Source organism: Chrysemys picta, chromosome 4 (assembly GCF_011386835.1).
Source record: "Chrysemys picta bellii isolate R12L10 chromosome 4, ASM1138683v2, whole genome shotgun sequence".
Classification (NCBI taxonomy): Eukaryota; Metazoa; Chordata; order Testudines; family Emydidae; genus Chrysemys; species Chrysemys picta.
Window position 1 is genome coordinate 49684932 of NC_088794.1, and position 17974 is coordinate 49702905.

General features: G+C 42.7%; 2 protein-coding genes across 9 annotated transcripts in view; one reads left to right on the top strand and one right to left on the bottom strand.

Moving 5' to 3' along the window:
* USP47 (ubiquitin specific peptidase 47) overlaps positions 1 to 1595 on the top strand; it is a 102428-nt gene extending 100833 nt beyond the window's left edge. For all 4 annotated transcript variants that reach the window (XM_008178925.4, XM_008178927.4, XM_065594855.1 and 1 more), the window contains one exon: positions 126 to 1595. In XM_008178925.4, coding sequence (XP_008177147.1) covers positions 126 to 300 — 175 coding nt within the window. In that variant the 3' untranslated portion in view covers positions 301 to 1595. The remainder of the gene's footprint in view (positions 1 to 125) is intronic.
* A 4979-nt stretch (positions 1596 to 6574) lies between these two features.
* The window catches only part of DKK3 (dickkopf WNT signaling pathway inhibitor 3), a 47380-nt gene continuing 35980 nt past the window's right edge, over positions 6575 to 17974 (bottom strand). For all 5 annotated transcript variants that reach the window (XM_042858893.2, XM_005311037.4, XM_065594870.1 and 2 more), the window contains 3 exons: positions 17676 to 17820; positions 11729 to 11885; positions 6575 to 7378 (listed from right to left, as the gene is read on the bottom strand). In XM_042858893.2, the coding sequence (XP_042714827.1) occupies positions 7126 to 7378; positions 11729 to 11885; positions 17676 to 17820 (555 nt within the window). In that variant the 3' untranslated portion in view covers positions 6575 to 7125. The remainder of the gene's footprint in view (positions 7379 to 11728; positions 11886 to 17675; positions 17821 to 17974) is intronic.

The window sequence follows — 17974 nt, forward strand, 5'->3', positions numbered from 1 at the left end:
CTTATGACGATCTACAGTATGAAAAGGCTAGCAGGCTCTTTTGATTTAATGAGACCCCCTCACTTGTATAACTTTTGTAATTTTACTATAGCTGATTTTTAAACTACAATTTTATTTTATTTTAGGGATAAAACTGAAGAATTAATTGAATTGACAGATGAACAGAGAAATGAACTAATGAAAAAAGAAAGCAGCAGACTCCAGAAAACTGGACACCGCGTAACCTACTCCCCTCGTAAAGAAAAAGCACTAAAAATTTATCTGGATGGCGCCCCAAATAAAGAATCGACTCAAGACTGACATTTACAATAGCATTTCCCTTGGGGAATTTTTTTGTTTTAAATAATTAAAAAAAAAAAAATTCACTACTACTGTGTAGTGCCATTATGGCAGGACACTCATTAGGTGTAAAGCAATGACACCAGCACTGATTGGGCTGCAGTTTACCAATCAGAAGCTCAGTGCCCAGTCGGGTCACTGTTTGACTTTGAATCATGTTGTGCACTATAGTCAAATGTACTGTAAAGCTAAAGGGATGTGCAAATAAAAAAAAATTGAATAGAAAAAATGGGGAGGGGGAGGGAAATGAGTGGAAATGATTGAGGACAATGTGCACATAGTAGCTAGTAAAACTAGCATCAAACAGGATACTCATAGCTTAATAATAAAAGCTGTGCAAAGGCCATGAATGAATTCTTTTGTTTGTTTCAATGATACACACATTACCTCATTGAAGGTTTGGAAGTAAATGTAACACATTGGCTTTTGGAAAGCAGCAAAAATGGGGTGAAGATGTAACGGAATTTTCAAAAGCCAGCTCTAAAAGTTGTCAGGTTTTAGAAGAATCCTGGACTATTCTTCCTTAAAGCAGATGGTCTAAAACAGGTACCTTTAGAAAGTTACCAGGAGGTCTTGGCTCATTTTGCTCAAGTATTGTAAGGTAACTCATTTAAATAGCTTATAAAAGCAGAAGAGCAACTTTACTATATTGCATTCAATGTGTAAATAAAATCTTCCCTGTCCAGTTAGCAGAACTATAGTTCAGCTACTTACCATAGTATTTCTTTTCACATATCAATATTCGTTGTGTACATTTGAAAGTATAGCTGCCTATTTAAATTTGTATTCATTTTATGTTTGGCAATGCTGGGTACTTTAGGGTTGCATTTCCCTTTGGTAATGAGTTTTTTGGTTGTTTTTTTTGTTCTGCTACTTATTTTTGTACATTTTGTTTTTGAAGACTTTATTACAAGTTTGCATTTTCTAGTCCCATTGCAAGTCACACTTTAATTTTTCCTGGAGTTGATTCATAGTTATTTGTAGTTTAAACATTTTGGCAACCTCTAACACCTCACCGTATAAACTTGCTGGTAGTTCAGGTTGTGGTGCAGATTGATGCAGTCAACATGATTTCATTGCAAATCCTAGAAACAGCAGGTTTTTCCTTCGCTACATAAAGATCAATTGAGAACAAAAACTATGTAGAATTGGAAATATCAACTAATTTATAACAATCAATAAAAGGTTTTGGTAAACTTTTTCATGCCTGATGCTGTTTACAACAATGAACATGCCAATAAAACATTTGTTCATTTTGTTGTGTTATTTTAATCATTAAACTTTCTTGGGTTTTTTTAACCTGGAAAGAAATGATAGAATTGCTTCATGTAAACCTATAGAATCACTTTTAAAATTCAGATACTGCCTTTGAAGGTACAAATACAAAGTATCAAGGAGAGTGATCATATGGAGTACTCTGGTCTAATGTACTTACGTTCATAATAGAAGATTTATTAACTAATAATTCATTTCCAGAAAGGAAGTTCTTTCCCCAGTGCAGAATTGTAGGTTGCAACTCCTTTTTTCCCCCCTGCAAATACCAGAGGCAGCACAGACTTGTCTTTGAGCTGTGGAGTTTGGCTATTTCTTTCCACCTTGACTCACAGGTGAGTACTTCCAAAGATGTATAGGAATACAAAGGGCTCAGATCTGTCCAGTGGCACAAAGCAGACAAAGTCAGTAGAACTGTAGCCCCCTGAGGATTCACCCTGTGGGGTGGGGAATATCTGCGTGGCATAGAACCTTCATTACGACTTCATGCTTCATAGTCCCCAACTTAGGTGGCATGAGTGTAGGAAGAAAGGGAACATTGTGGGAATACCTTAGCACTCTGACATCTCTGGCTGCTGGAATGACTTTATTATAATGTAGCAGCTATATATATGTAGACAGGTAGGGGTATGTCTACACTGCAGTTAAACATCCGTGGCTGGCCCATGTCAGCTGACTAAGGCTGCAGGGCTGTAAAATGGTGGTGTAAATGTTTGGGCTCAGGATGGAGCCTGAAGTCTGGGACCCCACAAAGGGGGAGGGTCCCAGAGCTTGGGCGCCAGCCCCGGTCCAAATGTCTACACTGCAATTTTACAGCCCAAGTCAGTTGACATGGGACAGCCATGGGTGTTTAGTTGCAGTGTAAACATACTCTATGAGGCTGTCACAGAAGCACTGATGGCCTTATGGTTGGGAGGAGTAGGATACAAGTTGTTCCAGTAAAGGAAATTGTTGGGTACATTTTTTTTATTCTGGATCATGACCTTTCCTTTATGCTGTTAGCCACTTGGGGCATAACAATTGCTATGGGAAATCTAGGAATGGGAGAGAGGAAAACGTAAGAGAAAGGAACAAAGATTTTAGTTAGACTAGTTTTTAGGGAAGGGGGACATCTTAAGTACAACTGTTTGGAGCACCTTCATGTTTGGAAGATTCTCCAGAGGAAAGTTCAAGCCTGGAGAGCTTAATAGAAATCTTGATGAATGACCACAAGACAGCTTTAGAGATTTCCTTTCTGGTGACTGATGCCCTTTTGGCACAGGATACTGCAGTGGAGCATGTTGAATGGGTTCTGATTGCTTGTGGGATTAGTATTTCGGCAGCTGTGTAGGCGTTGGTAAAACAGAATTTAGGTTTAGAATCTTTCAGACCTGGGCACTTAATGTGAGAAGAAACAAAAAGGGGTTGACATTTTCCTAAACACGTTAATTCAACTAAGCTAAATCTGCAGTTCTTTTCATCCGCCATCTGCTATGCTCTCTTTCAGGTGTTGAGCTCTCAGGAAAAGTGAAACAACAATAGTCCATGATGTATGTAGGGAAGTAATCTTGCCTTTCCAAACTATTCAGTAAGACTCATGCTTCCCAAGAGCAGAGATTTTATAGACTCTAAACTGAAAGAATTGCGAACAGGGAACATGTTTTAGGGAAAGGAAGCATAGGGATTAAATACCTTCCATTCAAATTAAATGGGTCATGAGGACCTGTGGCACTGAGGATGCATCTATGATAGAGAAGATAGCTCTGTCTTTTTGGATTGATAAGTTTCCCTAAGGATCCTCAATACTATTGGTAAGCTACCAGAGGCTTGGATGAGTTTGTTTTTATAACATTATTTAGCACCAAGAGATGAGATGCAATGACAGTAATTCTTAAGTCCAAATCTGGGTAGTTTTTCAGGAGATGGAAGGGCTGTTTTCCTGGCATTGATCATGATGATATGGCACCTGTAGGAAAATTTTGTTGATTCTCGCTGCTCAATTGTCAAGCTATCAAATTCAGCCTGGATTGAGATGCACTGCTTGCTGGAAAGATGGAGTGGAGATCTGTGATGGCTCCATACCCTTCCTTAATTATAGGTGGTGACAAAGACCATTGCTTCCTCTCTACTGCCACCCCCGATCTCATCAGTCTTTCTAGTAGCAGAAGAGGACAAGGTGTGCAGCAGCCTTTTTATTATCTGAATCAGAATGTCTATTAACAGTGATATTTGGCTCAGTGGATCAGACACTAGCTTGAATCAGGAAACCTGGATTTTATTCCTAGTTTTTGCTGCTGACCTATTCAGGCAAGTCACATAATCTTACTGTGGCTGAGTTTCCATCGCTAAGCCCCTTCATTTTCAGTTTAAACCAATTTTTACTGAAAAATTCCTGGGTTTTACAAAAACTATTCATTTTTTTTTTCTGATTTTCACCCTACTTTCGTATCATTCAAATATATAAAAAACAACTCGTTTTATTAGGAAAATACAATACATTGCATGAGATACATTTATTATGATAATACATTAGTCTGTGTATATGCAAAGCTGCCCCTTGAAGTAAGGCTATGTAATAGTCTTGAAGATGCACACAATAAACAAACCAGCCTGCATGCAGGCTTTGAAGCGCGTGTGCATCTGAACGTACGGAATCTCATGCCCACCACCTACACATTTCAAGCTGTCGGCTGATAACGGTTTAAAGATTTGAGACACTAAAATGGGAAGAAAATCTATCAGAATACGTTTCAGAACACGAAGCATTCAAAAGTTTACAAAATACAAAAAAAGGATGAAGTTGAGTGTATGCGCTGCAAATGGTGTGGCTCAATTATTAAATGTAAATATAGGCTAATAGGTCTAAGTCTACAACAGTAAGCTGTTTATTCAAATAAAAACTTTTATTTGGGGTTCAGAGATGTATTGTTTTCTTAAACTCAGTGACATTGTTTTGAGTTCTGTTTTAGGTCTGCAGCAAACCACATTGATGAACGGACTTCAAAGCATTAATCTATTGCATACTGCATAATTTTTCTGGGTCGATATTGGGGTTTCTAAATTTTTGCACTGAATTTCACCTGTTTTTGTTGTTGAGGTAATAAATTCTGATAAATTCCCAGGGAAAATGAAATAAAAGAACTGAAAATGAAGGACCCTACCTATCTCTAAAATGGAAAGGCTGACACTTGCCTCTTTTGTAAAGCACTGCTCAGAGTTGTTTACTGTGCCAGTGTTTTTGTGTTCAGAATTGTTATTTGGATCCATCCTCATGTAGGCTGAGTGACCCATCTGCCAGAAGAGCCTGTATTACTTAGACTTGCAGATGTGAATTTTGACTGCCACTTATCAGTTTGTTTATTCCACAGTTGTTGTCTGAATGAACCGGGTAATATTTTCATTGGGTGATCTTGAGAGTCTTGAAAAGCCAGTCTGGAAATTTTTTGTAACTAAGGCCCTGGAGCTTTTCTGACCTTGATCATGTTCACTGTGTACATGTAAAATGAACCTGGGGTGCTTCCATATGAAAGAAGGGACGTGGTGTGGTAAATAGGTTAGCCAGCTGTGTGGAGCCATTCACTGATTGCTATAGCCAGCAACAGGCATTTCAGCTGTGGCTTAAACTCACTGTGTTTATGAGGATTGAGGCTTTTCAGGTTATTGCATGACATGGCTCTGGTGAAGTGTGGTTGTCAAAATTGTGGCGAGATGCTTACAACGGTAGCTTCTCTTCTGTTGGAGTCCTTATGAAAGAGGTTCCTTCCACAGGAATGACTGTGTTCTTCATGCTCCTAACCTCAAACTTGAAGAGTACGAAGGGAATCCTTTGGTTTGAGACACCCTGGACAGTTTCATGGCAAATTGTCCTAGCTTTGACGTAACACAAAGTCCAAATTTTTTTTCATCCTTTTCGTAGTTGGCTCTAAGGTCCAACTCCTTCTCACAATAATCTCAGACATGTTTCTGGAAAAAACCCTCTCCTACTGCTCTAGCACTTGATTTATATGGGCCAAAGATGGCTCTTTGAAAGGGCTGTAGAATCTGATCCTTCTGTAATATTCCATATGAACTGTGGTTCCCCCTCCCCACCTCTCCCCCAGTGTAAAAACCTATGCATGCTTTTTATTGGAGTATATGACCTACCTACAACTAGGGCCCCAGTGCCTTATTAAATAGTCTTATGCCAGGAAGTATTATGCATGAAGACCGAATACAGCAGCAGTATTACTGTGATAGTAAGTAAGGGTAATACTTTGAGAGAAAGCACTTCCTTGAAAGGTCAAATACAGGACTTTTTACAGGAAGATGATGGATCTGGGCTTTTTATAATAGGCAGTCACTTCAAAGCAGGGCAGTTTATAACAAGGCCGGCCTGTTGGGGAAGGTAAGGGGAAGTAGCCTATTCTTGTGTGCAGGGACAATCCTCTGGTATAGTAAGTCTGAAACATACTTGTCAGTAGTGTGATATTTGACATCCTGATTACAAGGAAGAGTGGTGGAGAGTTTGTTTCAACAGGAACAGGGGCAAGCTTCATCTACGGAGTACATATCACCCTAATGAATGTGCATTTGTCCCAGTCCTATTTTGTTTGTTTTACAGAAGCTGTTAAAGGGGATGTTTTTTCTTATTGGACTTTGTTCAAAATTCCAAACCTACATAAGAGATGGTGGGGGGGGGAAGGAATCCATGCCTTCCTGAAGGTAACAACTGTGAAAGAGAGTTAATGCTGCAAGGAGTAGTATTCATTCTCATGAAGTTGACACTGGCAAATGCTGTGTAGTGGGGATGCTGGTTTAAGCTACCAGCCTGGTCCCCCAAAACCTGTACAGCTAGTGGTGCTATGTGAGTTTGAGATCCTTTGCCGCCTCCTCTGTAAACAGTTGAAAGTGAAGTTTGGCCCCAAGTGCTCTCTCTGAAACTAAGGATAAAGCTCTCCTCCTTCCCAACCTCCCCCAGGCTTCAAATAACTGAGCAGAAGCTATATTTATTGCAACTTCACTGTGATTATATATTTTTAAAAGAAACACATACATGGCTGAAGACCAATGCCCGAAAATAATCATCTTAAACGAAGAAGTGGGTTCTTCCTTACCCCAGAACAATAACAACCATTCCGAACATATGTACAGAAAATGCAATGCTCAAAACTTTCACTTGAGGGTCACCAATAATTTAAATGAGATTATGTATGAAACATTAACACTTTGACACATTATGCTCATTTCCCCTTAATACCAAACTAGTACGTTTATTTTGGTACCCAGAACAGAGTAACTAGTCCAAAAAAAACCTGACACTGTTGGCCCACACTTGCCCTTTCTGATTTAATTTAGTCCAACCTTCTGAATGGATTAAAAAAAAAAAAGTCTGTGCAGGTTTGGGGGACGAGAATAGGAAGAAACCCCTTTAAAATATTATTTATTGCACTTCTATCCAGCAGTGTGTGTGTTCAGAATTTATACAAGCAAAATACTAGACACTTCTAGAAATTTAATTCGTATTGTGTCAGTGACCAGTCCTACCCTGTGTTTAATTTAAATCTCATCTCCAAAGAACAGATCATGAGCCAAGTCTGGCTCCTTTAAATCTGTCTGTTCGGAAATATTTCCTTCCAGGCTTTCTAATTCCTTCCGCACTGCCTGAATGATACTGCTGTCTTCATAATCGCCAAGCACATCTCTGGGTATCAAACCAAGTAACGGTATTTCATCCATGAGCAAAGGGTCTTCCTTTTCGTTACTTCTGGTTTCATTAAAAGACACTTCACATAAAGACACTGTGCTGTGGCTGTTGAGAAAGCAAACACATCCTTCCTGTTAGTGTTCAGACCTGTCGTCATTCCAGTTCTTTATTAAAGTGGAAAACCACACACCTCCCTCCCTCCCAGGTGAAAGGGAAGAACAAAACTTCCAAATCCATTCACTTGAATAGGTAAGACAGCTGATTATAGGAAGTTATGCACAGCTCAGGAAAGCTGAAGACTGAATTTTTAAAGAAATCCATTATAATGCATGAGGAGGAACTTATTATAAGTCTCTTGCCCTAAAATATTAGGACAAAAAAAATTGGAAGGGGTAATCCTTCAAGAGGAAGAAACTTGCCAAAATTGACATTTGGGAAGTTTTGATCAGCTTTATTGGTTTCAAAACAGGGCAGCCCCCTATGTTAAACATTTTTATTGTTGCTCTGAACAGGAGGCCCAATGAGCTGCAAGCAGAGGGAACTTCCCCCTTGTGCTGGATCTGGGGACTTTGCATGTATTCATGCTTATTGGAAATTCGATTTTTCTCCATCTGTATTCTATAATTTTGGGAGGTGCTCATGGGTCACACGCCATATTAGGGCTTACAGAGCACTTCAGCCAGTTTAATTAGCAGGAGTATTAATACGGAGCTATGTCTCACTTCAACTTTATATGGGCAACTATTTTGAAAAATGACTGCTAGTGTAAATTGGCCACTTCTATTTCCTTTAAATATGCAAATGCTTGCCCTATGCCAGGCTATTCTTAATATCCAGTATATAAAATCTGATGTAAATTCATGGAGGAGGCTGAACTTAGTCCATAAGTCTTGTGGAAGACGCACCTATCGTACTGTGTAACCATTAGATTATCTGAAATAAATCAGGCAATTGTGACAAAATGTGCGACTGCCAAGTCCCAGTCATTTCTGCTAATAATTATAGTGGCCATAGCTAGGTTGTTCAGTACATCCAAGTCCTATTTTGTTCAGCTTTGGCGTGTTATCCTTTTATTTCATAGTGATAAGAGATGGCCAGTGTTATATGCATTTGATATATCTTTGTTGAGGTCAATAGAACTGCAAACTAATTTAACTAAAATTTCAGTGTTGAAATGGATTGTGATGAACTATGCGGTAACAAAATATTACGTGAACTATTCCTTCAAACGAAATCCCAGTAATGAATTGCATTGCTGGAGAGAGGGAAAATGTTGCTGTGCTAGAGAAAATTTGATGTGGCGAGAGAGCTGGGCAGGGAAGAAGAGGTGAAAACATTAATTCATATCTTACATCTCACAGCACATGTGGAAATTGAGTTATTTTATTAAATGCTAAGACAAATAATGTAATGGGAAACTTACTGTCAAAAATGTTATTTCAACTGTAGAATGAAGTAATTTCATTTACCTGTGGTTTTCCCTGAATGCTTTAGGAAACCTAAAGCTAATGACACACCCTCACCCCACCCCACCATGACACCTGACCTGCTTTCATCTAAATAGTGCTAAGTCAAATTTTTATATTTTGAAAAAAAAGTTTGCAACAAAAACGGTATGCAGCATTCTGGGTTTTTGAGTACATAAGCCAGGGCCTCTCCACTTTGTCGCCATTGGGGATTTCACGCCAGTAATGTGTTGGATGGAAACTTCTATTTTCATTGTCTTTGGGGAACATGACGTTTTTCACTTGCTGTGGCCCATGCAATACAAGTGGGTCCACAGTCCTGGATCATCTAGACTTAAGGAACTAAACTCAGCGGCAGCTGTTTCTTGCGCCTCCACCACACTTCTCTGATCTACACTTTTCTTCAGGAATGTGCATGGTTACATCCATCTGAGATGGAGATATGGATGCTGCAGTAGCTGCCAGGTCACCTGCACTCTAAGTGGAAGATCTGGCATCTCCTCACCACTCACATCTTCACTGGGGCCAGAAGGTTCACTGTGAACATTTGTGTCTATGTATCTCAGCTCCTTCCTGCTTAGATAGAAAAGCTTCCTTTGCTTGCTTGCTTTTTCTGAATGCTGCCCCAGAGGGGTGTTTTCGTCTTTCACTCATGACTGCTGTTCTGTGCCAGCTATAGTGGCTCTCAACACTCAATTGAAGGGGACAGATAAGCAGACTGGTAGCAGGGCCTGAGTGAGGGAAGATATCAGCATTTTAAGGGCCTAACTGGCTCCTACTAGTTCAGTTGACTGCCTGTTCTTCTCAAGTGGGCTCAGGGAAGCAGCAGGAAACAGGAAGCTCCCTGAGAAGCTGGTGTTAATCAGTCCAGGCCCCTGGGGGTGCTAGAGAGGTACATAAGAGGCTCCTCCTCCTCTCTCTCCCTGCAGCTCCTGCTGCTTTCTGTTATTCCCTCTCACCTTTTCTCCTGCCTGCCTGTTATGTCTCTTGTGCCCTCCTTCCTCCAGCACAGCACTCCACCATCTCTGTGCATCTAGAGCAGAGAGAATACATATGCACCGGCAGCAGACCCAATTTTCTATGTTCTGGGTCCTAGTGGCGCCCCCAGTCTGGCACGTGAGGCGGCCGCCTCGGTTCGCCTCATGGTAAGACCAGCCCTGGAAGGGAGCCTCCGAGGTTGTTGGTGGCTTCACTGGAGTCAGAGCAAAGACTATTGCTGTGCCTGGAGCTGACTGGGGTGGGCCTGCAGTGAAGGACTGTGAGTAACCCCCACTCTTGTTTGGGAAAGTACTTTCAAGGGAAGGAGCACAGCAGAGAGACTGAGGAGAGGCCAAACGACCTTGCCACTGAACCAGGACCCAGAGTTGCTGACATTTGGTGGAGCCAGCTCCAGTCGTCAGCGGGGTTGTGCAGCTTGTTGCCTTGGCTGGACTGATACTCTGTTGATTCTGTGTGCTGTCTCCAGCTGCAGATCTCCAAGCGCGCCCATGCAAGTAAGTGCCTAGGACTGTGAAATCCAGAGGAGTGTACAATCCGGGCTGGGGTAAATGGTGGCAGTGTAAATGCCAGTTACAGAAGTTTCATTTATTACTGTATACTATATTTGTTCAGCTGCCCCAGTGGATTTAAATTAGCAGTGACATCAAATTTTAGACCAGGGGTCGGCAACCTACGGCACGCATGCCGATTTTGAGTGGCACGCTGCCTGCCCGGTGAGAGGAGGAGGAGGAGCCGGAAAGCACCACGCTGGGGGAAGAAACGGGCGAGGAGGAAGCTTTGCTGCCGCAGGATCAAGCTTCTGCCTCCTGCCCCCGCAGGGGAGAGCGGTGGGGGGGGGGGATCCCGGCCCCCCGCCCCACTCAGCCCCCCCGCCCACCGCTCTCCCCTGCTCTCTGAGCCCCCAACACCCAGCCTACTGCCCTGAACTTCCACACACCCCCAGCCCTCTGCCCTGTCCTCCCCCCAACACCCAGTGCTCTGCCCTGAACCCCCCAATCCCCACCCAGCGGGCTGAGCAGGCTGGCGGCGTAAGATCAGCATTTTAATTTAATTTTAAATGAAGCTTCTTAAACATTTTGAAAACCTTGTTTACTTTACATACAACAATAGTTTAGTTATATAATATAGACTTAGAGAGAGACCCCTTCTAAAAAACCGTTATAATGTATTACCGGCATGCAAAACCTTAAATTAAAGTGAATAAATGAAGACTCGGCACACCACTTCTGAAAGGTTGCCTACCCCTGTTTTAGATGGTTATACCCTGATTTTTTTAAATTGTTAAGTGAAGGTGTGTGAACTCTAATGTATGTATATTGGATGTATATTATTTATAATTGGTGTTTTTGAGTTGGTACTTTTGAGATTATATTGAGTGTGTACAGGGGCCAGTCAGGCGGAGGCACCGCCAATTTTAAAGTCCTTTAGGAGTAAAGGGACTGCAGCAGAGGCTTCCCATCTATCCAACAGCACCACTGGGATACTCAGGATCTTCTTTAATGTCAACAACATCAAGTGCCCAGGCACACAGGTGAGTGTTCCCTGCTACCGAGTAACCCAGGGAGGAAAGGGGGGTTACAGTCTCAATTACAATCAGATCAAATACCCTGCATGACACTGGACAAAAAACAGAAATACACTGTGCGCCTTCTAAAGTGCAGTTCAACTGTGACTGTATCAAACACCACCTGCAATGACAATCCACTGCCCCCTTGCTAATGACTACACAAATACCAGTAGCCACTTCCTGACAGGGGGGAATGGCAGTGTCTGTTAGGACAATGTAAAAGGCTTTAGACATTTTTATACCAGTGAGGATTTTTTCCAGTTAGTGGTGAAGAAGGCAGTCAAGATTTTCAGACCTCTCAACACTGAGCAGCTTGCAACAAGGAAATACTCCGTGCAGAGTGGGGGGTATTTCACACAAACTAACCTTGAAAGGGTTCAAAGAGTCTAGTGAAAAAAGCTTTTGATCCTTCCCAGGCCTTACCTGTGAGTCTGGCATATCAAGCCATTTGCACATGGGCAGCGCTCAAGCACTCCATCTGGTTCCAGTTCCCATGTGATCAGGTTCAGGAGTTTGTTTGAAGGATCATGGCAAGGTTCTCCTGCTGCAGGTAATGGAGTACACACAGGAAACAGAAGATCTGCATGCAAAAATGATAAATCCATAAGGATTTTTGATCCACAGGGTAACTAGTCAGTTCTGCATAGGAAAGATTCACAGTGAGCCAGGAGCTCTTTTCAATCCCTCACCCATGGGAGAGGTGTATCTCTCACCTGCCTTTCCACTAGACGGAGTAAGATTTCAAATCATTTATACTGTGGCTCTGCCTCGTGTTCAGGCTAAGACAATCCCCATCCTCTTCACCAAAAGGCAGCAACAATTTGGCAATGAATTGATAACTGCATTTCTGTAATGCCCTTCCCCTGAAGAGAGGTATTTTATAAAAATGGGGGAACATACCATTCTACAAAGGAGGCAGCAGTGAGCAGTAACTGTTGAAACCTACCAGGATTTTTTGGTTTTAGATCTGGATGCAGGAGTTTGCATCTTGTTTTCCAATTTATTTTATGATTTCTTTGAAAGGATTAAATGTGCACTGCCGTTATTCAAAAAATAGGATTACAAGAAGTCACCACAAACAAATGTATGAATTAATTTAGGAAATCCCCCTACTATTAAAAAAAAGCCTACACCAAAACCAAACTACAGTGACAGATCAAAAAAAGCAAAATGGACTCAAGTGGGACTTATGTCAGAGAGGCCTTATACTAACCCTCCGCACACAGGTAAAATTCACCCTTTAGAGAGAGCAGTTATTTACCAGAATGCTGTGCAGTTTGGGACTCTTGATATAGAAAGCAAAGATGACCAGAAAAGGAAAGCACTCCAATATACCTCAGTACTCTGGAAGTACAGGAGTTTCAGGAATATCCAAATGCAGGTCCTGACAAACACACATACACGCCGCTCCCTGATGGTGACTTTTAATTTAACAAAAGACCTTGCATTGTCGTTAAAAAAAATTAGAGGCAAATTGAAAAGATAAGTCACTTAGTTGGTATAGTAAGTGGTGGTCTTCAAGATGTGTGTTCCTACAGGTGCTCCACATCAGAATGTGTATGCCTGTGCACTCTTGATCAAAGATGTTTGTCAACTATGGGTACGTGCCTGTGCCCTGGACACCCTCATGTCCTGATACAAGCTATATTGGGAGATGTGCACTCACCACCACTCCAGTTTTCTTAAGCATGGAAGTCCAATGAGAGACTCCAAAGCAGAGGGGAAGAAGGGCGGGTAGTGGACCGACCCATAGGGGGACATATCTTGAAGAACTCCAGTTACTGTACAACGTGTCCTCGCCTCCTCCTTTGAGTAGTGTCCCTATGGATGCGCGACTCCAGAGCAGTATCCCGATCATGGGGGTAGGGGGCTGCTGAGGAGGCAGATTCAGTACAGATCGTGGAACAGCCTCGCCAAAAGCCACGTCAGCTCTGGAAGTCATCACAAGAGTGTAACACTCAGAAAAATGTGTGTAGCAAAGACCTGGTGGCTGCAATGCAGATGTGTGAAATAGGTATTTTTTCAACGGGGCTACTGAGGTAGATTGAGCTCTGGTGGAATGAGTAATGACTCTGAGGGGGCTGAACCTCTGAAGCTTCATAACAGGTTAAGGAGTATCCTGCCACCGATCTAGATAGTCTTTTAGTTGGAAATCGCCTGTCCTTTCTGTAACTGAGATATAAAGCCTGGGTGAAGCCCTAACGGGTCCTAGTATTCCCTAGGCAGAAGGCAAGGGCTCTTACATCCAGTGTGTTGAAGGCTCGACTCTTCTCTTGAAGAGCGAGGCTTGGGATAAAACACCAGGAGGTGAATCTACAGGTTGATATGAAATTCTGAGGAAACCTTGGCAAGGAAGGGAGGGTGTGAACATGGTGTCACCTTGTCATGACAGAACACTGTATAGGGAATCCACCATCAAGGCTCCAAGCTCCCCTATTCTCTTGGCTGAGGTGATGGCTACCAGGAACATGGTCTTAAGGGACTGATGAAGAAGGAAACAGTTTGCCATAGGTTCAAATGGGAGTTTTCGTCAGCACCTTGAGGACTAAGCTGAGGTCTCGTGGTGGATTTGTACATCAGGGGAGCAATCTTGCTCTATACCTGAGAGCCATCTAGTAGCCTTGAAGTGAAGTGCTGACAGATTCAGATGAGTGTTTGATCCCGATTCCTGGGTGAGGTGGTTCAGTCACAGAAACAGGTGGATCAGTTCTGGTAACCCCGCCTGCCTTGGCCAAGATGGTGCTCTAAGGATGTCAACTAATTTTTTTTGTTTCAATTTGTTCAGGACTTTCAGCAATAATGGAGCCTGACCACAAGTGTAAAGCAGTATGCAGAGCCAAGGAATGGAGTTGCAGAGAAATCTATCTGTGGATAGCCCCAAGTAAGGCAGCTCTCTCAGAATACCTCATTGTTCAGCTCCCACTTGTGGTTGGTGCTGAAATGTCTGCTGAGGGAATCCGCCATTGTGTTCTGTAGTCCTGGTACATAAAGCGCTGAGATCTGCATGCAGTGTGAGAGATCCATAGTTTTATAGATTCAGCACACAAGGCCTGGGATCTTGCACTTCCTTTACGACTGATATAATACACTGTTACTCGGTTGTCCAGCATTATGCTGATTGGATGGCCCCTGATGTGGGGTAGGAAGTGCTTGCCTCCATAACAGGCTTCTCAGCGCTCCAATTTGTTGATATGGAGGTTGGACTCCTCAGGAGGCTATATTCCTTGAGTGTGAACCTGAGATTCTAGCAGTGTGTGCCCATCAGGGAGTAGTCTGTAGTGATGGTCCTTGCACACCTTTCATAGATCTTTCCACCAACGGAGAGAGTAGAGAACCTCTGAGGTACTGACACCCATTCACATAGACTGTGCTTGCTTGGGGTATGGACGATTATTAGGCAGGCTGAAGACAGAGTGTAGCCTTACTAAGGGTATCACAAATGTACAGGCTGCCATATAGCCCGGAAGTCATAGACAAGTCCATGCTGTGGTTTGCAGGCTTTGTTGTATCTTTGAAACAAGACTGGACTCTGTGGTAAATCTGTCCTTGCGCACGTTTGCCTGGCTATGGAGGAGTCTAGAGTAGCCCCAATGAATTCTCTGCATTGAGTGGGTATGAGGATAGATTTTTTTCCATGTTGAGGCAAATGTGGATCACCCATAGGGTCGCTACTCAAAGAAGAAAGTTAACTTCCTACAGCTGTTGGTGATTATCTTAGAAATATTTGGGAAAACTGAATTATTGAACTGTCATTCTCACAATAGCAAGTGATGTAAAAAGACAACAGCAATCTTCATGAAAGAGCTTTGAGCAGGTTGTTTTTTCTAAGATTATACAACAGACTTTTACCATTAAGATCACAATTAACTAAAATGATTAAAAGAATGAAACCTTCAATAAATCTTCTGCAATTACTCAAGGCCCTAGACTGGTGTATAAAGCTGAATTTACAACATAATATATTAGGCCTGATTCTCATCTACACTAGTGTCCCTTTGCACTGTTCTGGCTGTGGGGCTTAGTGGAGAGGGCGCTTAACTAGGACTCAGGAGACCTAAGCTCTAGTCCTGGCCTGCTAGGTGACCTTGGGCAAATCACTTTCCCTCAGTTTCCTCATCTGTAAAATGGGGATAATGATACTGACCACCTTTGTAAAGCACTTTGAGATCTACCAATAAAAAGAGCTACGTAAGAGTTAGGTGGTGGTGGTGGTATTTAAACAGTACCTCCTTTAAAGCTTTAATACCATGGTTCTGGGCAGGGAAATAATCACCGTTTTCATTAACTTTAGATTTTCCCTCTACAGCTACAGCAGGGGTTCTCAAACTGGGGGTCAGGACCCCTCAGGGGGTCACAAGGTTATTACATGGGGGGGTCATGAGCTGTCAGCCTCCACCCCAAACCCAGCTTTGCCTCCAGCATTTATAATGGTGTTAAATATATAAAAAAGTATTTTTAATTTATTAGGGGGGTCACACTCAGAGGCTTGCTATGTGAAAGGGGTCACCAGTACAAAAGTTTGAGAACCACTCAGCTACAGGCTTTGTTCTAAGCATTTTTTATCAAGTCAGGAGCTAACTTTGACTTGAGTGAAATTTGCTGTGAAGGGTTTGTATTGATTAAATAATCATCTTCAGCACGATACTGGAATTGTACTGCTTCAAATGCAATTATTGCTGGCTCATATCACAGAGGAAACTGGGGTTCAGGGAACAGTGTGTTCCCCTCACTATATGTCCAGCCCTACACTAGTGAAGCCAGTTGATGTTTTGCGATTGGCTTCTATGGGATCCAGGAGCAGGATTTGAGTCCCACTTGGGGAAGTGATATTAGCAGTCAGAAGACTTGCTAAAGTTGCTCCTTCTTTCCTGTTTCTTCTTAGGGGAGGGGTTTACAGAAGAGTCCCTGTTGAAGCTCACCAAATTCTGTAGATATTTTAAAATAAAGAAAACCCTGATGAACAAGGAGATAATCCAAAACTGTTCTCTGCAAAGCAAAGTCTCCTTTATAGTGCTCTTTATTTAGCATTAAGTATCAGGGGGTAGCCGTGTTAGTCTGTATCAGATGCAGGCATAACTTTCACTCTATGCATCCAAAGAAGTGAGGTTTTTACCCACGAAAGCTTATGCCCAAATAAATCTGTTAGTCTTTAAGGTGCCACCAGACTCCTTGTTGTTTTTGTATTTAGCGTTAACGAGGAAAAACTGCACACACCCAACTGACTCAACTTGGATGGTGCCTGAAATGGACCTTCTTCCCATTCCACAGGACATTCCCTAGCACTCTGATACAATGGTTCTAGGCAGCAGAAGTCATCCCAAGTCCAAAGATTTGAGGCGGCTTCTTGGTCATGGGAGAGGCCAATATAGGTAGCAACATAGAAAATGATCTCCCTGGACTAGAGGAAATGTTGAGGTTGGGCACTAATACTGCAGAAGGGAGGAGGGGCATGAGGGTGACACACGAGACTGTCGTGGATAAGCAGACAAAGGCTTGGGATTGACTGGGTGGAAAGAGTGAGGCCCAGGCCTGAAGAAACAAATTGCTTATTTGCCTTTCACTATGTCAAGCTTCACTTCTGTAAGCCTCAGACTCTCTCGTGGGCTAATGGGGTGTTCTGTAGTGCCCTTCTAGTTCATGTCCTGTCCAGGACACTGTTGTGTACTGGACTGCATCATAATACCCAACAGTCTTTCATGCTAGAACTTCACATTTATGCAATCTCCTGTATTGGTGGTCTCCCTCTCTCTAATGTGGGAAGGGCCATTCAGGGGAAGCAAAAGTGGTTTTTGACAGAGCAAACTGAGAATCTCAAATATTTTCCGCTCTACAAGGTAAAAAGTAAAACACACTAGGTTTCTCCTTGGTATGAAAATTGGGCAAGGCTGTTATATTGTCTTCAAATGACTGTAGCTGCCCATTAGAAACACACTATACCCTGCGCTCTTCTATTGCTCACACCATTCCGATCTAGAATGTTTGAAGAATGTCACTTTCACGGTAATGCAGTCCTGTAGGAAGTGCCTTCTCCCTCCCGCCCCAAGCAGCCAACCCCCCCCCCCCCCCAAAAAAGCCGCTATCGTGATCTGTGGCGGCAATTCGGCGGGAGGTCCTTCGTTCCGAGCAGGAGTGAGGGACCATCCGCCGAATTGCCGCTGAACAGCTGGACGTGCCACCCCTCTCCGAAGTGGCCACCCCAAGCACCTGCTTGGAAGGTGGTGCCTGGAGCCGGCCCTGCACACTCCACAGTAACACAGAGCAAAAGAGAAAATTACCCATTAATTTACACAGAGAGTTAGCTACTTCCGCTGAGCTGAAGATCCTCTTGCACTATAAAATGGATAGAATAAAAAAAGCAAAACCAGTTTACCTTTCTGAAAAGCACAGCATGTCCCAGGATTACAGTCATGTTGATTTTCACAAATTGTGCCATTCTCGCCTTTTGATGCAGCTTCCACACATTCACCCCAGGCGCAAAGCTGGTCTCCACAGCATTCAACATCTCGGGAGCAAGGCTTAGAAGAAGGAGAGGGAAAAATCACTGCAACAAAATTCTCTTTTTAGCACCAGCATTGAACTCAGCACTAAACATAGCAACCGCTGTTAAGGATGAGCACAGATTTAAGGCCCAGATCCTGTAAGCAGCTCTCCGTGTGTTTTCAACTTTAA